We start from the raw sequence: 24,560 nt of genomic DNA, 5'->3' as shown, positions 1-24,560 counted from the left end.
TGAGGGGGAGTCGCTGTTCTAGGCCTTGTCACAAACTTGTCAACACACTTGGATCCGGACTTGCAGCTTCCCTGCTATTCCTGTCCCTCCCCACGGCACTCCGCTACCCCCAATCCCCATCAATACCCCCACCGCCCAGCTATCGCAGCCCTGAGCTCCCCACCCAGCTCTGCCAGTGCCCCTCACACCCCACCTGCAGCCCCCTGCACCCTGTCACGGAGTCCCCGGGCGATGCTCTGGAACTGCTCCCCACGAAGCCTGGCAGGACTCTGGGGAAGTCTCCTCTCTGGGAGCAGCCTGTCTGCAGGACACGCAGCTCACCCGGCTTCCACCTTCCTGGGTCTGACCTCGGAGCATTCAGCCTCCTCTGCCCCTCCGTGCGCTTCCCACAGCGAGTCCGCTCAGGCGGGGTCCTGGGGAAGCCAGAGGGTCCTGCCCCCCAACTCCGCAGTCAGACGGGACTCTCAGCCAGCCAGTAAAACAGAGGTTGATTAGACGACAGGAACAGAGCTTGCAGGTGCAGAGAACCGGACCCCTCAGCTGGGTCCATTTTGGGGGGCAGTGAGCCAGACAACCTGTCTGCACTTCATTCCATGTCCCAGCCAGCCCCAAACTGAAACTCTCTCCAGCCCCTCCTCCTCTGGGTTTTGTTCCTTTCCCGGGCCAGGAGGTCACCTGATTCCTTTGTTCTCCAACCCTTTAGCTCTCACCTTGCAGGGGGGAAGGGCCAGGCCATTAGTTGCCAGGAAACAGGGTGTCGGCCATTCTCTGTGTCCAGACCCCTGCACACACCTAGGGCTCTGCAATGATCATACACCCTTATCCCACCCCCTAGAGACTTAAGAACTGCCTAGGGGAAACTGAGGCACCCCCACACTATTCAGAGGAAACATTAAGAACAGTCCCACTTCGTCACACACCCCACCAATGCACTTCATTGTTCTGCCTTTCCCTTGAGCCACGCTGGTTCTAGGGTCACCACCTGGCCGGTATTTGCCCGGCCTGGCCGTTTTTTTTTATGGATTTGCCAGTTGCCTGAAAAAAAAAATTAATCCGCCAGATTTTTTTCCCATGGGTCTAAAGATTTGCGTTATGCTCACGATACACTGGGGCCGCGAACGGTGAAAGTTTCGTGCCCGGCGAAAGATGCTGTGATGTTGCCATTAAGAGTAAGAACTGGCTGGAAAGGGCAAAATCAAACGGCAGCTACGAATTCAGGAACTAGACTCCGTGGATTTTCTTTGGGAGCATTTTGGAACTTTCTACGTATTCACGTCTCTAGTTAAAAGAAAAGGAGTACTTGTGGCACCTTAGAGACTAACCAATTTATTTGAGCATAAGCTTTCGTGAGCTACAGCTCACTTCATCGGATGCATACTGTGGAAAGTGTAGAAGATTTTTTTATATACACACAAAGCATGAAAAAATACCTCCTCCCATCTCACTCTCCTGCTGGTAATAGCTTATCTAAAGTGATCACTCTCCTTACAATGTGTATGATAATCAAGTTGGGCCATTTCCAGCACAATGCTTTGTGTGTATATAAAAAGATCTTCTACACTTTCCACTGAATGCATCCGATGAAGTGAGCTGTAGCTCACGAAAGCTTATGCTCAAATAAATTGGTTAGTCTCTAAGGTGCCACAGTACTCCTTTTCTTTTTGCGAACACAGACTAACACGGCTGCTACTCTGAAACCTGTCTCTAGTTAAAACACAGAGTTAGTGCAGGTTGGGAAAAGAGACTTTCTGTGCAGACGGACACAAACAAAGCTGCTTGGAGAGGCACCCAAGGTAAGAGAATGGCGTTATCGATCATATCTGTGTATTTCCGTGTGCTCTCTCCCGAGACTCGAGAAGTGGCTGTTGAAGGGGGGGAGGCCTGAAGAGTTGCCTTGTGGCTGGGGTTGTGGTGGGCTCGCCTGGGCGGGGGTGCTGGTTTATTTGCATTTCAAAGGTGATAACTCTTGCTGGCTCTAGTTCCTTTGGCTTCCCCCAGTGTGGGGGCTGCCACAGAGGGGTACAGACCCTGGCTGGTGCTGGCAGGGTGCCCTCACCCCACACCCATAGCTCGGCTGGAGACGCAGCTTCCTCTGTGCCAAGAACAGCACCTTGGTTTGCGTTTATTTCCCTGTGATTCTGCGCTATCCCGTGATAAACAATGGTGGAGCACAGGGGGAGTGAACGCTGCTCCCTGGGAATGAGGGCACAGAGCCTCCGGGCCCACCTGTTGCCCACCATCCCAGCCGCTGGGCGCCCTGGGGCTGGCCTAGTTGGAGAGGCCAGGGTGGGGGTCCTGCTGTGTTCGAGCTGCCTGATTCCTCTGGGCTGACCCATCCTGAGCGGGACTGTCCCACTCAGGGCTGTTCTCCCAGGATGGCCGGAGGACACAAGCTTCCCCACCCCCCAGAAACCCAGTGAATGCTGAACGCCCCAGCACGCGGCTTGCAGGCCGGGGGGCCCAGGGCTCTAGCACCATTGCAGCCTGACTCAGCTGCACCGGGGTCTCTCCCACACTGGGGCTGGGCTCCGCGCCCCCAGCTCCTGCTGTTCCATGGAGAGCCTCGCAATGTTTCGTCTCCCATAAACCCCAGTTCCCCGAGGCAGGGCATTTGTGAGACTCTCGGCTCTCAGTCTGGGAGATAAGCTGGAAAACGGGACCCCAGTCCCAGCATTTCAGGGTCTGGGGCAAAGGGGAGACTCAGCGTTGCCCCTGGTTTCTGGGTATGGGGGGCTGGCAAGGCAGAGATTCATTAAAGTCAACCTTGGAATTTAGGGCTTGAACCTGGGGGACTGGCAGGTGCCCTGGAAATCAGGGCATGTCCAGAGTTGCTCAGAGCTGCTGCAGTGCAACAAGCTCAGGGGGTTCTTCATCCCAGCACCCCCCTCTCTGGAGACCTGCAAGGGGCTGGGGGGAGCCCAGGAGTCAGTGTCCAGCGCCTGGCACATGAGACTGCTGGGATAATCCCCACGCCCCCAGTGCCAGGGTGAGTGCGCTACCAGAGGCTGACCTTTGATGGGCTTCCGTGCAACGAAATGGGCTGGCGTGGGTGTGGGTGTGCACACATGCCCACACGCCCACCCTGCTGCCCTCAGCTGGGTGGAACAGCCCCAGAGCTGTTCAGGGCTGCCCCCGCCTGCTGTTAGGGAAAATGGGACTCTTCATGGGGCCAGCCTGTGCCCCCCTGTGCGAGCCCAACCTCCCTGCTGCCTGCCTGCACACGGGGCCAGCCTGAGGCCCCCTCTACGCCCCCCCACTGGCCGCGCATGGCTGTCCCAGCCCAAGCCACTCTCCCTAGCCCTCCCTCCCACGCAGGGCAGATGTTGTCGCTTGCCCCCCTCCCCGGCACGTTCCAGTGAGGGTTTTTTTGGCAAAACTGATGATCAGCTGGCAAGAGAAAACGGGACAAATGCCCAGCTTTGCCAAAAAAACGTCTGGACGCCCTGGACAGGGTTTAGAAAAGGGACTATCCCAGCCAAAACGGCGCGTATGGTCACCCTACCCGCTGCGCTTTGCACCCGTTCGCAGGAGCCAGCCCCTTTCTCTGCTGAAGCAGCTGCTGTCGCTCCCTGGCCCTGCACCCCAGTGCCAGGGGCTGGTTGCCTGGTGGCCAGGCTCTGTTGCCCGCCCGTGGCTGTGGGCACAGATGCTTGGGGGAACAGCAGTGGGCTGTCATGTGTGGGGGGGTCACAGACCTGCAGGGCAGGGAGGCTGCATTCCTGGATGCTGTCCCCCCTGCTGTCTGTGTGTGGGGAGGGCCAGGCCATGGGGCAGGATCGGGGAAGGGAGGCAGGCAGGTTCCCTGCTGCTGGAAGGGTCTCTCTGCTGCGGGAGTGACCAAGACAGAGGGAAGGGGGGGTCACGCTGGCCCCCTGCGGGGCCTTGGCTTCCCCTTAGCTCCTGCCCTGGGTGAGCTCATGTGACAGCCGCTGTCCCCTCCCCAGGGACTCAGGAATGGCCCAGCGCTTGCCAGCCTTCCCCTCGGGCACCGCAGCCCTGCTGCAGAGACCGGGCACCGCCTCGGGGCAGGAAGGGTGGCAGCTGCAGCGCTTGGGGGCAGGGAAAGCTGTGGGCACGGGCCATGTGCCGTGGGGTAGCCCTGCCGGTCCCCGGATCGAGAGAGACAAGGTGGGGGAGGTGATGGCTAATGAGCGAGAGGAGGCTGGGAGCTGCACAGCGCTGCCCTTCGGGTCTGGGCTCTTCTCAGCAGAAGGGGTGAGCACTTCCGCAGGGCGCTGCTCTCTGCGGCCACGCACACGGACGGACACACAGCGACACACGGGCGGACAGGGGCACACACGGATGGACACACACTCTGGGAAGGACTCTGTCATCATCTGTCTCTAGCTGCGAAATGGAGCGGCTCTGGTTTGGGTGCCTGGCAGCAGCCCAGCCCCCGCAGGCTTGGAGCCGCTTGGCAGAGCTGGGTGAATGCCGGGCTCAGGGTGGCATGATGATGGGCAGCACTTGCGGAGCTGCTAAGGAGGTGGCGGAGGGGTGCAGGAGGCAGATCCTGGGGTTAGACAGAGGGGCGGGGGATAGGCTGCGAGGCCTGGAGCTGCGGGCTAGTGACACTTGCAGCTGTGTTTCTGTTGAAAGCTGAATTTTTTATGTTCTGTAACATCCGCCTGTGTCCTCTGATCAGCCTGAAAATCTGTGGAGCAGCTCAGGGGCTGCCGGGGAGCTTGTGGTGAAAATTTGGGGTCGTTTGGTAAAGGAATTCCTAAGATGCAGCCCCCACAAGTGAAAATCTCCAACTTGACTATAATGCTTTGTTCGTAGATTCACAGCGGTTAAGGCCAGAAGGGAGCTGTCACAGAGTCCCTGGGCCATGCTCTGGAACTGCTCCCCACGAAGCCAGACAGGACTCTGGGGAAGTCTCCTTTCTGGGAGCAGCCTGTCTGCAGGACACACAGCTCACCCGGCTTCCACCTTCCTGGGTCTGACCTCGGAGCATTCAGCCTCCTCTGCCCCTCCGTGCGCTTCCCACAGCGAGTCCGCCCAGGCGGGGTCCTGGGGAAGCCAGAGGGTCCTGCCCCCCAACTCCGCAGTCAGACGTGACTCTCAGCCAGCCAGTAAAACAGAAAGTTTATTAGACAACAGGAACATGGTCTAACACAGAGCTTGTAGGTGCAGAGAACAGGACCCCTCAGCTGGGTCCATTTTGGGGGGCAGTGAGCCAGACAACCCCGTCTGCCCTTCACTCCATGTCCCGGCCAGCCCCTCCCCCTCTGGGCTTTGTTCCTTTCCCCGGGCCAGGAGGTCACCGGATTCCTTTGTTCTCCAACCCTTAAGCTCTCACCTTGCAGGGGGGAAGGGCCAGGCCATCAGTTGCCAGGAAACAGGGTGTTGGCCATTCTCTGTGTCCAGACCCCTGCACACACCTGCCCTCTAGGGCTCTGCAATGATCATACACCCTTACCCCACCCCCTAGATACTTAAGAACTGCCTAGGGGAAACTGAGGCACCCCCACATGATTCAGAGGAACCATTAAGAACAGTCCCACTTCGTCACAGGAGCATTGGATCCCCTAGTCTGATTTGCATGTCACAGGCCATCCCGTTCCATCCTGGTAGCCCTGCGTTGAGCCTAACCGTTCGTGTTGGGCTAACGCACCGTCCGAAAGGCACGGTTTGGATTTGAAGGACTGAGGGGATGGAGACGCCACCTCTTCTGAACTTGTCTGGCTTCAGCTTCCAGCTGCTGGTTCTTGTTCGGCCCTTCTCCGCTAGCTTACAGAGCCCGCTGGGGCTGGGCATCTTCTCCCTGGGGAGAGACTCACGCACCACGTCGTCAGTTTGCCTCTCAATCCCTTTTGTATTGACCTCTGTCGGTCTCGCCCTGTCTGGCTTTTTCTCCAGCCCGCAGCTCGTTATTGTGGCTCTTTTCTGCACCCTTTGCAATTATCCTCTAAAAATGTCCTGCTCCCCAGAACCAGACGCAGGATCCTGCCGCGGCTTCACCAGGGCCGCGTAGAGAGAGATCGCCTGCCTGCTCCTCCTCACCGCTCCCGGGTACAGGCGTCCTCGGGCCACGTTAGCCCTTTCTGCCACTGCTTTGCTCTGCGGGCTCACGCTGAATTGTCTGTCTGCTGTGACCCCTAAATCCTCTTCAGAGTCTCTGCTCTCCACCACACAGCCCCCATGCCGTGGGTGTGGCCGGCAGCCCTGGGTCCTAGACGTAAGAGTTTGCATTTGGCTGTATGAAAACCCATTTTGTTTGAATGGGGCCAGCCTATCAAGTGATCCAGACTACTCTGTGTGACTGCCCAGGCCTTCTCATTTACACTCCGTGAATGTCTGGGTTGTCTGCACTTTGTATCAGCAGCGATTCTGTATTTCCTGCCAGATCTCCGATGCAGGTGTTGACCAGTGCCAGAAACACCCCCATTCGCTGGCGAGTCTCCTTTGACAACCACTTTCTGAGATCTGTCAGTTAGCCAGGTCTTCATCCATTTCACATGCGCTCTGTCGATCCTGTGCCATGCTCATGGTGTGATCAGAATGCTGTGCGGGGCTCACCCACACCTCGGTGTGCATTACGGCTACACAGTGCCTTTATCGACCAGACTTGTCAGCTCATCAAAGAATGAGATCAGGTTTGTTTGACAAGACCTGTTTTCCATAACACCCTGCTGAATGGCAGTAAATCGGTTAAGAACACAAGAACGTACGAACAGCCAAGCTGGGGCAGAGCAATGGTCCACCTAGCCCAGTGTCCTGTCTTCTGACAGCAGCCAGGGCCAGGTGCCCCAGAGGGAATGAATGGAACAGGCAAAGTGTTCCTGTTTTTATTCTTTAGTAATTGAATCCTGTATCTGGTTTCCAGGATTTTGCCTGGGATTGCTCGTACTGCCCGTCGGGGTACATCTGCACGGCCATAAAACCCCTGCGGGCGGCTGGCCGGTGCCCGCTGACTCAGGCCTGGGCTCTTCAACTGCAGTGTAGACATTTCGGCTCAGGCTGCAGCCTGGGATCTAGGACCCTGCGCGGTGGGAGGGTCCCAGAGCTCGGGCTGCCACGCAAGCCCAAAAGTCAGCAGTTCAATGGAACATCCCCGCAGCCCGAGCCCCACGAGCCCAAGTCCGCGGGCACGGGCCCGCCGCGGGGGTTTTACTGCAGGGTAGACGTACCCCTAGTTACCCGTTGCTGTTTCTGACTGTTGGCCCCGTATTCGCACACTTTGTTTTGTGGCTGTTCGCCAGGGTTACGAGACGCATGGAAAGTGAACAGCAGCACAGAGTGTGACTCTGGGCAGGGTCCCCGTGAAACGTGTCCCCCAGCTTCTTGTGTCGAGCCAGAGCGAGGGATGTGTTTCCGGAGGGAGGGCTGGAAAGCTGGGAGCACCCGGGACCTGCTGTCTCTCTGGGGGCTGGGAAGACCATTGTGCAGCTGCCGTGTTTGTGCCCCCCAGTAGGTCACAGACACACACCGCTCCTGGCCGCGGCTCTGCGGCGCAGGTGGCCTCAGTCCTGGGGAGGCACGGCCGGGGGCAGGGCCGAGAGCGGGGGCTGGTCAGTGAATGGGGGGGGCGGGCGAGAGAGGGTTAACCTTGCCTGGATTCCCACCCCTGTGTATGGTGGGCACACAGCCGATGTTTGAATGGCTTGGCCCAGAGCCCGCCACGGCCCAGTGCCTCCCTTTAACAGTGGCCAGCACCCGCTGCTCCAGAGGATGGGGCAGGAATTCCCCGCCCCCCAAGCAACGGTGGGACGATCTACCCCAGGGCAGGCTCCTCTTGAGCACTGGGCTTCTGCCGGGGGCAGGCGGCTCTCACCCTCCCTCCCCTGCATGGGGCGCTGGGGTTTTCAGTGCTGTCTATAGAGGTGCCTCGGGATGGCCTTGTTCTCCAGATCGACACCCAGGCCTCTGTGAGTCCTGCCGAGCATCAGCCTCAGGGAGATCTTGTGGCAGGGAGTCCCGCAGGTCAGTCATGGGTTGGGTGGAAGAACATGTCCTTATCTCAATGGGCAATGGGGTGGGGACACAGTGGGTCCATGGTCTGGCCGTCTGCTGTGGGGGGTGGATGCTGTGGGCCCAGGGTCGGGCCAGCTGCCGTGGGGTGGGGATGCGCTGGGCCCGGGGTTGGGCTGGCTGCCATGGGGTGATGCCCGTCTGGGGTCCCTTGGTCCAGGCTCTCTGGCCTTTCCTGGTGTGACACTAACGCTCGACCTGCCACCTCTCCCCAGGCCTGTTCTGACGTCCTTCCTGCTGCCGCTCGCTGACACCGGGGCCATGTGGGCCCTGCTGGCGCTCCTGTGCCTGATGCCACCGGGCTCCTCGGCCCCGGGGGCCCTGGCTGAGATGCGACAGACCCCGCCGCCTGCCGGAGCCAGTGCCAGGGCCCAGCCCCCCTCTGCCGCCCAGGGAGCCCTGCCGAAAGCCCCTCTGACGGCGTCGGAGCTGCCGGCCAGGGGCGCGGACCCCGCGCTCTCCCTCAACCTGGGCCTGAACTTCAAGATCAAGGTGTGGAGCCAGGGCAGCTTCCGGCTGGCAGATCCCAGCGCCGAGCCAGCCCTCGCAGACCTTCTGCCGGCCGACACGGCGGACCCGATCTCCTCCGCCAATTTCCTGCCGCCGGCGAACCGCTTCCTGGCCGAGCTGCCGCCCGGCGAAGCCCTGTCCGGCTCCTCCTCCACGCCCGGCTCGGGGTGGCTCATGACCGGCTCCGCAGACGAGCCGTCGCCAGATGCTTCCCACGGCCCCGGGAGCTGGGGCGAGACCGCTGGCGACTGGGATGGCTCCCCGGTTCCCCAGTTCCGCAGCAGCCCCGGGGGGCGCCCGCCGAGCACCACCCCCGTCGAGTCGGAGTTGCTGGAGCCAGTGCCCACGGCCCGGCTCTCCTTGTTCCGGCCTGTGCTGGGCTCCCAGCCCCACGTGATGCTGCCAGCTGCCAGCCAGCCCACCCCTGCCAGCTCCCGCGGAGGGCGCAGCAAGGGGCTGGAGTTCAAGATCAACATTGACCTGACAGCTGGGCTGGACCAGGAGCTGGGCGCGCCCCCCACCCACGTCCTGCCTGCCAGGGGGGGCAAGGGCCAGGGCACCAGGTGGAAGTACCCGCTGCTCCCCAGCCTGAAAGCAGGGATCTCGGAGATCGCCAGCAAGCTGGGCACTTCCAGTGAGTACAGGGAGGGGCTTGTCTGTCTGCTCTGCTCCCCACGCGGCCCTGGCCTCCCGGTCACCCTAGATATGCGCTCGCACAAGGAGCCCGGGGCACAGTGCTCGCTCCACACAGATTAATGTACCGGCAGTGTCGGGCCATTGTGATCATCTAGTCCGGCCTCCCGGGCACCGCAGGGCCGTGACCCACCCCGAAACCTTTTGTGGAGCGGAGCTTTGAGCAAACCATCGCACCTGGCTTTTAAACCAAGCTGTGGGTGAGGGTCTGCATGTCCGCGAGATTGTGTGTGTGTGTGCGTCTGTGAGATTGTGCCATGTGTGCATCGAAGGGGTGCATGTGAGCTGTGTGGGGGGGTCTGCGTGTGTGCGAGGTTGTGCTGTGTGTGCATCGGGGGTGCGTGTGAGATATATGTGTGGGTCCGCATGTGTGCGAGATTGTGTGTGTGTGCATCGGGGGTGCATGTGAGGTGTGTGTGTGGGTCTGCATATGTGCAAGGTTGTGCTGGGTTTGTATCGGGAGGTGTGTGTGAGGTGTGTGTGTGTCGGTCTGTGTGTGTGTTGTGTAGAGTACGTACACGTGTGTGCACAGATATGATCCGTGCTTCTCATGGGGGAACCGGCTGCAGCCGGCCCTTCCTCTGGGGGTCCAAGCGCAGAAGCCCCTGCCCTGGGGAGGGATTTCATTCCGTCTCTGTGGTGCGGCAGGGGCTGGATTAGCACCTGGGGGACTGACCCCAGAGCAGGCCCCCGTGGCCCAGCCGGGCCCTGTCTGCGGGCAGGGCAGCTCGTCCCCCACGGCCCGTCCAGCCCTCGAAGGAGCCTGTGGCGCCATGAGCACCAGTCATGGGGAGGTTGCGGTGCAGACGCCTGCCCCAGACCCATCTCAAGAAGGGCAACCCCCCCCGGACAGCACACACTGAGCCCCCCTGCTGCATGGCCAGCAGCAGCCCCTGCCCAGAGTCAGGGGCCTGGGCGCGAGTCAGGCTGCCAACTTTCTAATCGCCAAAACGGAACACCCTAGCCCCGCCCCTTCCCGAGGCCCCGCCCCTTCCCTTAGGCCCCACCCCCCCGCTCACTACATTCCCCCTTCCTCAGTGGCTCGCTCTCCCCCACCCTCACTCACTTTCACTGGACTGGGGTGCAGGAGGGGGTGAAGGCTCTAAATGGGGGTGCGGATTCCGGGGTGGGGCCAGAAACGAGGGGTTCAGGGTGCGGGAGGGGGCTCCGGGCTGGGGCAGGGAGTTGGGGTGTGAGAGGGGGTGAGGGCTCTGGTTGGGGGTGTGGGCTCTAGGTGGGGCTGGGGATGAGAGGTTTGGGGTACAGGAGGGGGCTCCAGGCTGGGGAGGGCGGCTGAGGGATTTGGAGTGTGGGAGTGGGCTGTGGGTTGAGGCAGGGGTTTGGGGTGCAGGATGGGGTGAGGGCTCTGGGGTGGGGCCAGGGATGAGGGGTTTAGGGTGTGGGAGGGGCCTCTGGGCTGGGGCGGGGTTTGGGGTGCGGGGGGGTGAGGGCTCTGGGCTGGGGATGTGGGCGGTGGGGTGCAGGAGGGGCTCCAGGTTTGGGGATTGGGGTGCAGGGGGGGTGAGGGCTCTGGATGGGGGTGCGGGTTCTGGGGTGGGGTGGGGATGAAGGGTTTGGAGTGCAGCGGGGGGGTCTCAGGGCTGGGGCAGGAGGTTGGGGCTTGGGGCTGGGGTGGGGGCTTACCTCGGGCAGCTCCCGGTCAGCAGTGCAGAGGGGCTAAGGCAGGCTGCGTGCCTGTCTGTCCTGGCTCCGGGCTGCGCCCCGGAAGCGGCCAGCAGGTCCAGCTCCTGACCTAGGCCTGGGGGGGCAGGAGGCTCCGCGGCCCGCAGGCACCGCCCCCGGCCAATGGGAATGCAGAGCTGGTGCTTGGGGCGGGGCAGCACGCGGAGGAGCCCTGTGGCCTCCCCGCCTAGGAGCCGGACCTGCTGCTGGCCATTTCCGGGGCTCAGCGCGGTGCCAGGGCAGGTAGGGACTAGCCTGCCACAGCATTGCCGACCGGACCTTTAGTGGCCTGGTCGGCAGTGCTGGCTGGAGCCGCCAGGGTCCCTTTTCGACCAAGTGTTCCAGTCAAAAACCGGAGGGCTGGGGTGGGGGTTGGGCCTGTGTGTGTGTGGGGGGACTGGGGCCATTTTCGTCCTTTCCCTGCTGCACGGCCCCATCCCGGAGAAGTGAGCAAGTGAGAGATGCCATGGGCAGCGGCAGGGCCAGGCAGGACCCCCTCTGGGGCTCCTGGAGATCTCAGTGCCTGGCCCCTCTGCAGGGGGCACCGCGTGGGGGGAGGTCTGTGGGCCGTAGCCCCTCTCCCAGACACTGGTCACATACGTCTGGGCTGAATTAGAGCCAGGCCTGGCTGCAACAGACCCCGGAAACCCCCCCCTACCCGCTGGGCACCTGCTGCTGACGGCTCCGTCCCGAGCGGGCCCCGAGCACCCCTGTGTGTGTGTGCGGGGGGGTCTCCAACTCTTGTCAGACTCGAGCTGTCCCCCCTTCCGTGTGCATGTGGGGGGTCCCTGGCCCCCTTGCTGACCAGGCCTGGCCTTTACTGTCTCCCTGCAGGTTTCTTTGGCCCTACGCTGCCCCCAGACTGGCACCAAGAGAGGAGGGGGCCACAGGAGAGGAACAGCACAGACGGCGTCTGGGACCAGCCCCAGGACACCAGCCCCTCCCTACCCCGTGCCACGGAGCCAGGTGAGCCACTGGGCTGACCCAATACACCCCGATACACACACCCTAATGCACCCCAGCCCTGATACGCACCCCAGTGAACTCCAAGACACCCCCGATACACACACACTAATGCACCCCACCTTGATACACACCCCAGTGCACCCCCTGACCCCCCCCAGCACACACTCCCCATGCACCCCTCTGATACCCCTAATGCTGCACTGTTACACACCCCAGCAAACACACACACAGCACACAGACTGGCCAGCATGCTATACCCCCCGGTACACACCCCAGCACTCCCCCAGCGTGCCCCCGATACCTCAATGCCCCGATCCCCCAACACACACACTCCCATGCCCCGATACCCCCGGTACACACTGGCACACATACGGCTCCAGTACAGGTAGCTGGGCCCCAGGGCGTCCCGTGCCCCTGTGCCCCCATGTCCCCCCTCACCCCCTGTGCCCCCATGCTGCCTCATTCACACAGCAGGAAACACGGGGACTGTCAGGTCCAAACAAGGACCCCCCAGCCAGGGCCCGGCCTCCTGCCTGGCTGCAGGACTCCCCCTGGCTCTTGTTGGCTATAGAGCGCCCAGGGCCTTGTCCTTTTGCCTGGGCCCACGGCTCACGCCCTCCTGTGGCTCAGGCCCCTCCCGTGGCAAGGGGGTCTTTGCCTGCTCGCCCTAGTCCCCAGCCCCGGGAGCACAATGCTGAGAGTAGGGGATGCAAAGGGTTAACGCTGCCAGGGCTGGACTCCGCTGGGGGGCTGAGCTGGCCTGGAGCACCCAGCCAGGGCGCGGTGGCAAGTCCCTGAGCCGCTGCGGGGCATGTGCAGGGTCCTGGTGGACTCAGCCATGCCTGGCTTTGCACTGAGCTCGGTGCTATCTCGGCATCTCCCTGACATGGGGGAGGGGAGCTCAGACCTTTGCCCAGGAGCTGGCTCAACAGGTCTGGGGGTGGGGGGCCTGCAGGGGGCCTACAGCCGGTGGGGTGTTGCACAAGGCCCAGGTGCATGTGGGGATGTTTTTACCTGCCCCTGTAGCCTGGGTGGGGTTCCCAGCAGTGCAGGGAGAGGCCGGCGGGGCTGGCCCGGGGAGTGGGGGTGGGGACGAGGCACAGGGGGACTGGCTGGGGCACTGCTCCGGGCTGGGCTGGCACTTGGAACCGGGCGCCCGAACTGCCCTCGCTGGGCAGCCACCTGGTGCATCCTGTCCCAGGCCAGGGGTGCGGAGCCAGTGGCCTGGAGAGAGGAATGCAGCTGGGTCTGCAAACCTGCCTGGCCTTGGAGGGGCCCCACGCTGTGACCAAGGCCTCTTGATAAGCCGGCTCCTTCTGCCAATTGCTGGAGAGGCTGGTCTGACAAGGCCAGAGAGAGAACCCCGGTGTCCTGGCCAGCCTCCCCGCCTAGGGGGCCATGCTGGGCCATTGCTGAGTGCAGAGAAACCCAGCACGTCTCAGAGCAGGGAGAGATTTGTGAGGGTCAAGCCGCCCTTCCAGCCCCCGGGGTGGCTCCCGGCCGCACACCTCTCGCTGCCAGCCCTGGGGGAGCTTTCCGTGACGGGATCTAGCAGCAGCAGGAAAGTCACTGGGCCGGGCTGGGCTGGGCCGGGCCGGGCTGGCTGGAACCGTTCTGCCTCTGGAGGGTTATGCAATGAAGTGTGGTCAGAGCCCACAGAATATGCTCCCCTGCTACCCAGCTCCCAGTCCCGCTGCCCTCAGCCCTCCTAACCCCACTGTCTCCTTCAGCCCACTCCCCGCGTCCCCTCTCCTGTTCCCCACATTGCCTCCTCCGGGGTGCCCCTGCTCTGCCCCAACCCCCTTCCTGCACTCCCCCCAGCCCCGTTAGCCTGCGGCCGGTGGGGCCAGGACAGCGTCTGGCGATAGCCGACGGTGGGCTCTGGTTGGCCCCAGAGAAGCTGCGCCCCTGAAGGTCACTCGGCTCCATGCCGGCTCCCTGCAGAGGGCCGGGGCCGCCTGTCACATCCCGTGGGGAGATGGAGCGAGAGCTGCCATCCCCTGCGTGCCCAGGCTGACGGGTGCCAGGCAGCATTAGCCTCCATCCGGCACGCTCCTTTCCGGGTGCAGGCAGGCGGATGCAGCAGCGCTGCAGGGGCCTGCGGCGCCCCGGGCGCAGCGAGCAGACAAACGCTTGGTGGCAGCCCGTCAGCCCAGCTAAGAGCCGCCTGCATGGAGGTGACAGATGGATCTGGACGGGGTGAGGACAGCAGCTCTGCCGGCGACAGGCCCGTCACCTCTGCAGTCTCGCCGTGTCCCTGGCTCAGCCTGCTGGGAAGGGCAGCGCAGCCGCTCGGGGACGACCTCCCGCTGGTCTGGCATGGCGGGGCAACCGCACTGCCGCTGCTCCTTCCATCGTCCCCTGCCTGGCACCGCCACCCTGATTTCCAGCCCCCGCCGTGGCTGCGTGGTCCCCAACCTGCCTCTTCCCCCACCGGGATCCCCGCTCCAGTGGGCTCGGCTCAGCCAGCCCTCTGCTCGCCGGCCCGGGCCCTGGGAGCAGGCCCAGCGCACCACGGGCCGTACCCTGCGGGAGCCCAGCCACGGGAAGGCAGCCTGTGCCCGCGCACCCGTGGGCGATCCGGGATTGCTGCTCGCTGCAGGGAGCCACGTCCCACCCGCCCCTCCCGTGCTCTGTGATGTCACAGCTACTGCTGGGCAACCCTGGAACCCGGGGCCGGGTTTGGAATCCCGCCGAGGAGTCGCCTGGCGCAGCTGGAGAGAGATGGACGTCGCTGCCAAGCCCCACGTCCCCCCCGCCATGGCCCTGTATGCCGAGAAGCACAGCGTCTTCCAGCTGATGCAAAGCATGGTGGAGGCGCTGCTCATCCACCAGCCCGAGGACCCCATCTCCTTCATGATAGACCACCTGAAGCAGGACAGCGACCACGTGCCCAGGGTGTTTGTGCTGGGCCCCCCGGCCGCCGGGAAAACCACCATTGCCATGTGGCTCTGCAAGCACCTCAGCGCCTCCTACCTCAGCCAGCAGCAGCTGCTGTCCAACAAGACGCTGGTGCTGGCCCAGGAGGCACAGAGCTACCAGCTGCGGCAGGAGCAGATCCCAGACGAGCTCTGGGTCGGCCTGCTCCAGGACCGCCTCTCGGACATGGACTGCGTCAGGGAGGGCTGGGTCCTGGACGGCTTCCCCCAGACCCGCGAGCAGGCCTTGCTGCTGCAGGCCTCCGGCATCGTGCCGCGGCACGTGGTGGTGCTTTACGCGCCGGACACCGTGCTGGTGGAGAGGAACCTAGGCAAGCGCCTGGACCCCGTCAGCACGGAGGTGTACCACACCACCTTTGACTGGCCGGCCGACCCCACTGTGGGGCAGCGCCTGGTGCAGCCCGACGGCTGCTTGGAGCAGGCCACCGCCAGGCGGTTGCTGGAGTATCACCGCAACCTGCAGGGCATCTTCCAGAGCTACCGGGGGAACCTCCGCACCGTCAACGCCGACCAGCCCTGCGCCGACGTCTTCTCCCAGGTGCTGACGTTCGTGGAGAGCCAGCCCCGCTCGGCTGCCCCCTTCACCCCCCGGGTCCTGCTCTGCGGGCCGCCCGGCAGCGGGAAGAGCCTGCAGGCCGCCCTGCTGGCCCAGAAATACGGCCTGGTCAACGTGGGCTGCACGCAGCTGCTGAAGGAGGCCGTGGCGGAGAAGTCGAGGATCGGGGAGCTCATCAAGCCGTATTTCGAGAGCGGGTGCCCGGTGGCGGACAACCTGGTCCTGAAGGTGCTGCGGGAGCGGCTGGGCAAGCCGGACTGCGCGTCCTGCGGCTGGGTGCTGCACGGCTTCCCGCGCGACGCGGACCAGGCCGAGCTGCTGAGCAACACCAGCTTCATCCCCAACCGGGTGGTCTTCCTCACCCTGCCCCTGGACGCCGTCCTGGAGCGGGTCTCCCAGCGGGCCACGGACCCCGTCACCGGCGAGCTCTACCACCACCTGTTCAAGCCGGCCCCGAGTCCGGCGCTGCGGCAGCGCCTGCGGCAGAAGCCCCAGGACGCGGTGGAGCGGCTGGAGCTGCAGGTGGATCTGTACGGCCGGCACGCCGCGGACCTGCAGGAGTTCTACGAGGATGCCGTCTACGTCAACGCCGACCAAGACCCCTACACTGTCTTCGAGTCCATAGAGAGCTGCCTCACCCGGCCTCTGCCCCTCCGCACCGTCTAGCGCCTGCCGGGCAGGGAAATACAGGTTGTTTTCAGAATGGGATTTGGGGTCGTCTTCTTTAACAGCGCCAGGTGTTCCTGGGGGGGCCGGGGGGGCAAGTAACCCCTGCTGGGCTCCCTTCACCCCCACCTCCCCGCCCAGCCCCCAGCCCAGCAAAATAACTGGGGTAAAATATTGAGTGGCTCCCCGGTGGCCAGTGAGGAGCCAGCAGCGCCCAGCCAGCTCTCCAAGCACTTGGCTTGGGACCCTCCGCCACTCAGTCCATCTTTCCGGGCCTTCTTCACTCTTCCCCTTCCCCCCGCCCTCGATTTTGACACCCCTGCAAGTTTGCGGAACCCCGCCCCTCGGCTGCGAGAGCAGGGGGTCCCTGTTGCCTTGGGGGTCTCTGGAGAAGGTGCTGGACCCCAGGGGCGCTCTCGGGGGAAAGCTGCCCGATGGTCTCTTACGAGAATTCTCCCAGATTGTCCGGTGAGAGCTTCCCAGGCTAGGTTCCGCGGCTCCCTGGGGCACGAGGGGACCCTCCGGAGCTTGGAGTAGCTGGGTTGGAGGAATCTCTGCTCATCCCGGGCCAGGCATGGGGAGGGGCCCTTCCCCTCTGCAGGCGGAGGCAGGGGTCTCAGTAGAGTGGATCTGTGCCCGCCGGAGATGCTCGCGCGCTCATCCGCGCTGGGTCTCGGCCCCGTCCTGCTCTCCCAGCCCGCGTGGCTCACAGCCGCGTGTTGGTGTTTGACTTTGAGGAGTCTTTCTCCTCGACCATGTTACAAAGGGCGCGTCTCTGCTGCCCCCCATCCTGCAGGCTGACCCCCTCAGATGCCCCTGGGGTGCCAAGTGGGGACTGGCTGCCGGCTCTGCGCGGCCTTCACCTCCCCAAGGCAGCTGGTCCAGGCAGGTTTGCAGAAGGGCCTTTGATCTCCGAGAATGGGGAGCCCGGCAGGAGAAACGCGGCTCAGCGAGCTGCATGGCAGGACCGCCAGCTCCGGGTGGCAGCGCCAGGGCTGGGTGGAGAAACAGAGGGGCTGTCGCCTCTGGGGCCATCGCCTGAGCACACCTGCGCAGAACCCCGCTCGGCCAGTCCTGCCGCCGGCGCATTGAGGGTGGCGTTCTGTCTCCCTCCGTAACGGAGCCGTTCTCTGGCGCGGCACCCAGCCTGCTGCCACCCTGGCACACACCCAGCGTCCTTCCAGCCCTATTGGTGCATATGTAATGGGGGCCTTGCCCCTGGAGCGCCCCCTGGTGGGGCAGTGCTGCAATTAAGTCCCTGCCTCAGTTTCCCCTAGTGGGCTTTTAATAAGTCCTATGAGGCTTATGTATATTGAACAGTGCCCCTTCCGGGCTCCAGCTTATTTAACCAACACATCACCCAAATCAGCCTCCACAGCAGCCGCCTGGCTGTAGGGGGCAGGGGGTGAGTTGTCTCCAGGTCCCTCAGCAGCCAGGCCCTATTGCCAGCAGTGGGGGAAGGTTTTCTCCTCTAGGGCCAGATCCCCAGAGATCGAACCACGCCGGCCCTTCCTCCAAACGGCGTCTAATTCCTCGGCTCCGGGGCTGCAGCTTCTCCCGCCATCAGGACCAGATTCTGCGGAGCCTGAGCGTTGGCAGCTCCTCCCTGCCCCAGCACCTGCCCCCTCGCTGCATCTTCCCTGGGGCGCCCCCTCCCCAGCCCCCCGAGGAGCCCTCCCCAGGAGCCTCTGTTCCGTAGGGGGACCCCCCTGGGAGGAGCTCCGTAGCCAGCCCTCCCAAGGAGCTCCCCCCGCGTTTCCTCCCTGTGCCGGAGCCCGCATGGCGCTGCCCAGCCCGGGGGGATCTGGCTGGTCACTCTCTTTAGCAGAGTCTGTCGCAGGGCGACTGAGGGCTGAGTGCCCCCGGGACTCCAGAGCAGTAGCTCCATGCAGTGGGATGGGGCTGCCACGCAGCTGGGACCAGTGGGGCCCCGACTGACAATAGTACTGAGCACACTCTGTGCCCCTTGTCCCTACGTCTCAGCGCATTAGGAATGAGGATGGGACCATTCTCATGGACAGAGGGCTGGGGAGGGGCAGGTCCCACCAACTGAGTGGCATGGCCAGGCATAGCCCTCCAGACCCCCAGGCCTGAGCTCTGCCCCCCCAGGCTATGGCGCTGGCCGGGCACGGGCAGGACGATCCTGCGTATAGCAGGGCACACGGCCCTGACAGCAGCACGGCCCAGGGGCCAGACAGCCGGCTCCGTGGCAAATTCCTCTGCGGTGATGCAAACGTGCGGGCGGATTGAGAGATGCCAGAACTAATCCAGCGAAGAGGGGGCTGCAAAGGCACTTGGTGCTGATCCGAACCTGGCTAAAGCCCCGGATTAGACTCAAGAGGGATAAACAAAGCGGGGTGCAGGGCCGGGCCAGGATCCCCTGCGCTGCTGGAGCCCTGCCCCCGAGAGGGGCCGTCGAGGAGGGGGAAGTGGGGCTGGGCTGAGCTCCGGGGGGCACCTCTGGCAGCCCCAGTTCAGGCCGCCCGAGGGAGTCGTGGGGGGAGGAGGCTGTGTCGGCATTGGGGTGATTGCTGATTGGCATCTGTCCTGCTGCTTCCTGCCAGGCCCCATGGAGCCTTTGTGCCCCATTGGGACTGGCCATTGTGTGAGTCGCTGTGTTTGGAGAAGCCCCTGGCTACGCAAACAGCCCGAGAGGCTTCCGAGCCCGCCGGCCTCCCCTCCCCCACGCCAGCGCCCAGGGGGCCGGCCAGCGGGCGCTGGGCTTGCTCCAAAGCAGTTGCAATGCAGAGGCTTTTCTCAGCCCCCACCGGACACGGGGAGGCCCCTAGGATGTGCCCATGAACCAGGCTGGCGCTGCTTGCCCACCCTGTCCATCTCAGCCCACGTGCCCTGGCCCTGGTCACTCCCTGGCCTTGAGCTCCCGGGCAGGTGGCCTCTCCCAGCAGGGAGAAGGGCGCACCCGGCTCTCCTGCTTGGGGAGGGACCCAAGCCAGCTGTCACTGAGGAGCCCTGGTGCACTCTGCTGTTGGAGTGAGCATGGGGGTCCCCGGGGTCCCCCTCCAGCGCCATGTGCATGGTGGGCATCCGTCCCTGCTGTGCTGGCCCAGCGGCATGGGGGGCTCCGCACAGGGCGTCTGCCTGAGCTGACAGTCGGCACCGCCCCACCCCTGAGGTCACAGGGGGCTCAGCCAGCCGGCTCCCCACAAGCAGCCAGCAGCCCGGCACATTCTGCCAGCAGCTCTGCGGCCCCAGGGCCCCCGGATTAGGGGCTGTCTGCTTTCATGTTTTATCTCCAGAACAGAGTCCCTGGCTGTCTGCTTTCCAGCCGCGGGCGCAGATAGTGCAGGGATGTGTGTGTGGCTGTGTGTTCTGCGGCCACGCGGGGGGAGCTCAGGGGACGTGCGCTTGTGCATGGCGGGTGTTTGCACCGCCGGGCCTGAGTGGCTGAATACAGCAGTCACCACGCCCTGATCTGGGGCCTTTTCACTGTAAGGCCTGTGTGTGTTTCAAAGCCCCCCCCTTTGCCCTCCCCCCAGGGGCACAGGGGCACATAGTCAAGTGCAAAATGCACACGCACAAAGTTGTGTCTGCACGTGTGTTTTGTGAGTGTCTCCCAGGTGATGGTATATTAGTATGCGTGTGTGTGTATGCACTGGGACACGTGTGTGCTCTGTGTGTGTGTGCTCACACTGGGGCACGTGGGCGGGGGGGTTGCGTTCTGGGGCCAGCACTTGCTCTGTGTATGTGTGTGTGCAGGCTATGCAGCCAGTTCAGTGCATGCTCTGTGAGTATGCGTGTGCACTCTGGGGCTGGTGCGTGCTCTGAGCGTGTGCGCCCTGGGACCAGCGAATGTTCTGTTTATGTGTGTGCACGTGCTTTTTGGCCAGTGCGTGCTCTGTGTGTGTGTGAGCACGTTCTGGGACTGGTGTGTGCTCTGTGTGTGTGTTTGTGTGTGTATGCGCTCTGTGGCCGGTGCCTGCTATGTGTGTGCGTGCTCTGGAGCCGGCGCATGTTCTGTTTGTGTGGGGGGGGTGCGTGCATTCTGGGGCTGTTGTGCACTCTGGATGGGGGCGGTGTCACGGAGTCCCCGGGCGATGCTCTGGAACTGCTCCCCATGAAGCCAGGCAGGACTCTGGGGAAGTCTCCTTTCTGGGAGCAGCCGGTCTGCAGGACACACAGCTCCCCCGGCTTCCCCCTTCCTGGGTCTGACCTCGGAGCATTCAGCATCCTCTGCCCCTCCCTGCGCTTCCCACAGCGAGTCCGCCCAGGCAGGGTCCTGGGGAAGCCAGAGGGTCCTGCCCCCCAACTTCGCAGGCAGACGTGACTCTCAGCCAGCCAGTAAAACAGAAGGTTTTTTAGACGACAGGAACATGGTCTAAAACAGAGCTTGCAGGTGCAGAGAACAGGACCCCTCAGCTGGGTCCATTTTGGGGGGCAGTGAGCCAGACAACCACGTCTGCACTTCACTCCTCGTCCCCAGCCAGCCCCAAACTGAAACTCCCTCCAGCCCCTGCCCCCTCCTCTGGGCTTTGTCCCTTTCCCGGGCCAGGAGGCCACCTGATTCCTTTGTTCTCCAACCCTTTAGCTCTCACCTTGCAGGGGGGAAGGGCCCAGGCCATCAGTTGCCAGGAAACGGAGCATCGGCCATTTATATACCCTGGCCCTTTGCTCTGCAACAATCACACCCCCTTATCGCACCCCCTAGAGACTTATGAAATGCCTAGGGGAAACTGAGGCACCCCTACAGTATTCAGAGGAAACATTAAGAACAGTCCCACTTTGTCACGGGGGGGAGTGCGCCCCCTGGGGCTGGTGCATGCTCTGTGGGGGGGGGTGCGCGTGCTCTGGGGCTGGTGCGCGCTCTGTGTGTGTGGGGGGGATGTACGCGCACTTGGGGGCTGGTGCATGCTCTGTGGGGGGGTAAGCGCCCTCTGGGGCTGATGTGCGCTCTGTGGGGGGGTAAGCGCCCTCTGGGGCTGGTGCACGCTCTGTGGGTGGCGGAGAAGCAGGGCAGCCTGTTTCCATCACCCCTACCTTGCCCCTGGTGCCCCCCTGGTGGTCCCCACCCCCGGGGCCAGGCCCCAGGTGCTGCCCAGCTCCGTGGGGCACAAGGCTTGTGCGAGTGGTGCGTTTCCCGGCCCCGGAGAGGCAGGAGGGGGTGGGCTTTGTGGGCGTCCCCACGATGATGCCAGGCCACGAAGACCCGCTGGGCCCTAGCGCTGGCTCTGCCTCCGCCCCCTGCTAACGGCCTCTCCGTCTCCTTCATCCCCAGGCCCGGCCCCGGCCCCTGGCCCCTCTCCCGGCAGCGAGGGGGCGCTGGCCGCCTGGCCCAGGTGCACGCCAGAGAAGCCAGAGGAGTGCGGCTCCCCCAGCCCTGAGCCCGAGGCCCCCCCGGCACCACACCTGCTGCCCTCCCGGCCCCTCTTCGTCACGCTGCACGCGGACTGGAACACGGCCATGGCCGACTGGGGCCTGGCCTGGGAAGCCCACGTCTACGGGGCCGGCTCCCTCTTCAGCCTGCTGGCCCTGCTGTCCCTGCTGAGCCTGGCCTGCCTCCCCTTCCGCTGCCCGGCTGGCTGCACCTTCCTGGCCGCCCTCCACCTGCTGCTGCTGCTGGCCGGCGCCGCCCGGGCCTTCCTGCTCTTCTACGACGCCTACGGGCTGCAGGAGCGGCTGCCGGCCCTGGCCTGGCTGCTGCTGCACGACCTGCCCTTCCCTTGCTTCTCCTCCGCGCTGGCCGTCGCCTTCCTGCTGCTCTCCACCCGCTCCCGCGTCCGGCACCCCGGCTGCCTGGCCGCCCTGGTGCTGCTGCACTTCTCCGTGGCCGTGGGCGCCGTCCTGGCCGCCGACCTGCTGCGCCAGTTCCCCTTCCTGCTGCTGGTCTCGCGGGGGGCCTTCGCCCTGCTGGCCGCCCTCCTCTCCCTCGCCTTCCTCGCCTTCTACTGCCTGGGCCGGGCGGGCGCCATGCAGATCTACCACCTCCAGAGCGCCACGCCGCCCACCGAGCGCCTCGGCCACTGCCCCTTCGCCGACGCCGGCGACTGGAGCCGGGCAGCGCGCACCACCCTGCTTGCCGCCTGCTTCGCCCTGCTGAGCGCTGCCCTGCAGGCCTACGCCATCCTCCACGCCCTGGGCTACGGCCTGCCGCCGGGCTTCTTCGGGCCCTGGCCCTGGTGGTCGCTGCAGCTGGGCTGCCGGCTCTGCGAGGTGGGCACCGGGCTGCCCCTGGCCCTGGTGGGCCTGTACCCCGTGTTCTGCTCCCATGAGCCCCCCTGCGTGCACTGCTGGGGCGCGCTCTTCCGCGGCCCCGTGAAGGCCCCCATCCTGCCCAACAACTTCCAGTGGGCCGTGGCGCAGCACGAGAAGCTGGTGATGTGTGACACCATCACCCGCAGCGACTCCGAGTTCCTGCCGCTCTACGCCCTGGCCGGGAGCCGCCCGAGTGCGGACGGGGCTGCGGGCTACGGCGGCGCCCACGGTCTGGGGGCTGCCAGGACCTCGGAGACGGGCCTCGAGGGCGGCTACAGCTCGAAGGCCTCCTCCGTCATCAGCGTGGCCATGGACAGCGACCCCACCGCCGGCTTCCGGCCCCCGTCGCCCATCAACCTGCGGCGCAGCATCGACGAGGCCCTGTTCAGCGAGGCCCTCATCCCCGCCAGCCTCTTCCAGCCCGCCAGCGCCCCAGCCCGGTCCAGCCCCCTGGCACTCAGCCTCCAGAGCCCCGGCCTGCGGGAGCGCCAGGGGCTCCGGGAGACGCCGGCCAGCCGCGGCCTGTACCGGACGGCCTCCGGCGTGGAGATGGAGGCGGCCTTGCCCCAGGGAGGGGATGGGGAGGCGTCCCCAGAGGCGGGCGCGCCTGATGCCGCCCTCTGCTCCCCGGGCAGGTGGAGGGGCAGCAGCTGCTGCTCCAGCTCCCCCTACGGACTCTCCCTGGACGGCTCCTCCCTGGTCCTGTGCCCCAGCCCGGAGCCAACCACCCACGCGTCTTCCTTTGCCTACGAGCCGAAGCTGCCCCGGGGCCAGGGCGAGAGCAGCCCCCGCCGGTCCCCCCCGCCGCCCGGGGGGCCGTACCTGCCCCTGGGCCAGCCCTCCCAGGAGTCCTTGGACTCTCTGGTCCCGCAGCCGCCGGCGGGCGACGCGGATCTGCTGCAGGAGGAGTTCCTGGACGTGTGCCGGCAGATCGACGCGCTCAGCGTCAGCAGCGACACCATCGACCTGTAGGGAGAGGGGCCGCCCCGGCCCGTGCGGCCACCTTCCCCGTGGGTCCGGCCTCGCAGGAGGAGCCAGGGCGGCCCTGAAACCCACATCTCCCCCCATGGTGCTAGGCGGGACGGGCCCTTCCCGCCTCTGGAGGGGGGTCCCGTCTGGTCAGAGCCAAGGCGTGGCCCATGCACCCCAGCAGTGGGCGCTCACACCACAGCAATGTCCCGGGGGTCCCGGGGCGGGGCAGATTCGCAGTGTCGTCCCCCCGGGCGCCCAGTGCCCACACTGCATTGCCCGTGTCCTCCCCCACGCCGGAGAGGGGGCCGGGGGAGCCAGTGGCCGGCCATAGGGGCCTGCAGCTCTATGACGAGGAGAGGGCGCTCCCTGCTGGGTGCGAGAAGGGACTGCGGGCTCCCAACAGCCAGGGCCCACAGCTGCTTGGGAAGGGGGCCCAGGGGCCCGGCTCTCGCCCTGGCCCCTGGAAGTGGCTCAGTAGAGATGCCCCATGCCCGCCCCCCCCATACATCTGCTGCCTAACACCCTCCTCCCCCGCTTCCTCCCAGCCCCGGGTGGGCCCGGGCCCAGACTTTGACCCCTGTATTAGCAATGAGGTAGGTTCGTGGTTTGTACTCCAGACTCCAAAGCCCCCAGCGGCAGTGACAGGCCCCTGGGCGCGGGGGCCGGAAACTCCTCCCCCCTTTGCATTAATAAAGTATTTTATCAACAGGAGCAGCTGGGTCCTCGTCGGGCAGGAGCCGGGGGCGTTACATGGGTAAACCTGCAAAGCCCCAGCCCCGTCCAGTTCCGAGTGCCTGCGTGAGACACGAGTGCCGCCAGGGAGAAAGGGCGCCCCTGGGGTTCATTATTAGGCAATCGTCGGGCGCTGTCCTGCTGCCCAGCACCAGAGCGCCCAATGCAGCCCCACGGTGCGCGGTGCTGGGCGGGCAGGGAACGGAGCTGGCCCAGGGACCCCGTCTGAATGCCGTGGGCTGGGGACTGGCACAGGGGAGGGACGCTGGCACAATGCCTCGGGCCGAGCAGTGGAGGACGGGCCCATAGCGACTCTTCGGCCAGCCCCAGCAGGGCCCGGCCAGCCCTGCACCGCCCAGCAGGACGTGCGTCTTGGGCAACCTTTGGAGCAGGAATCAGTGTGTTTCCTGGGCGGTGGGTGGGGGGAACAATGTGGAGACACTGCAGCCCCCTACTCGTCCGCCCCCCATGCTCCCCTGGGCTGCCAGCAGGAAGTGGGGGGCCTCCCCAGGCCCCCAAAGCACCCAGCTGTGCCAAGTCACCCCCCTCCCACTCAGGGGCCCTCTCTGCAGGGAAGGCAGGGCCAGCACCTGTGATGGGGGCTCCTGGGGCCAAGGCTGGGCTTTAGCGGAGGGGCTGTGAGAGGCAGGGTGCAGTAG

At 64.6% G+C, this 24,560-nt stretch overlaps 2 protein-coding genes across 2 annotated transcripts in view; both read left to right on the top strand.

Moving 5' to 3' along the window:
* The window catches only part of PRRT4 (proline rich transmembrane protein 4), a 33,575-nt gene extending 9,015 nt beyond the window's left edge, over nt 1-24,560 (top strand). The window contains exons 2-4 of the mRNA XM_037889497.2: nt 8,190-9,118; nt 11,695-11,826; nt 21,221-24,560. Coding sequence (XP_037745425.1) covers nt 8,236-9,118; nt 11,695-11,826; nt 21,221-23,169 — 2,964 coding nt within the window. The 5' untranslated portion in view covers nt 8,190-8,235 and the 3' untranslated portion in view covers nt 23,170-24,560. The remainder of the gene's footprint in view (nt 1-8,189; nt 9,119-11,694; nt 11,827-21,220) is intronic.
* Nucleotides 14,502-15,987, top strand: LOC102931811 (adenylate kinase 8-like). The gene has a single exon (XM_037889504.2). The coding sequence runs from the start codon at nt 14,551-14,553 to the stop codon at nt 15,985-15,987; it is 1,437 nt and encodes a 478-aa protein (XP_037745432.1). The 5' UTR covers nt 14,502-14,550.

The sequence above is a fragment of the Chelonia mydas genome, chromosome 1 (genome assembly GCF_015237465.2).
Source record: "Chelonia mydas isolate rCheMyd1 chromosome 1, rCheMyd1.pri.v2, whole genome shotgun sequence".
NCBI lineage: Eukaryota > Metazoa > Chordata > Testudines > Cheloniidae > Chelonia > Chelonia mydas.
The sequence above is the reverse complement of the archived record's forward strand: the minus strand, read 5'-3'. Positions and strand labels throughout refer to the sequence as shown.

Bases quoted from the DNA above. Each gene is read 5' to 3' on its own strand.
- LOC102931811 (XM_037889504.2), top strand. From the start codon at position 14,551: ATGGACGTCGCTGCCAAGCCCCACGTCCCCCCCGCCATGGCCCTGTAT.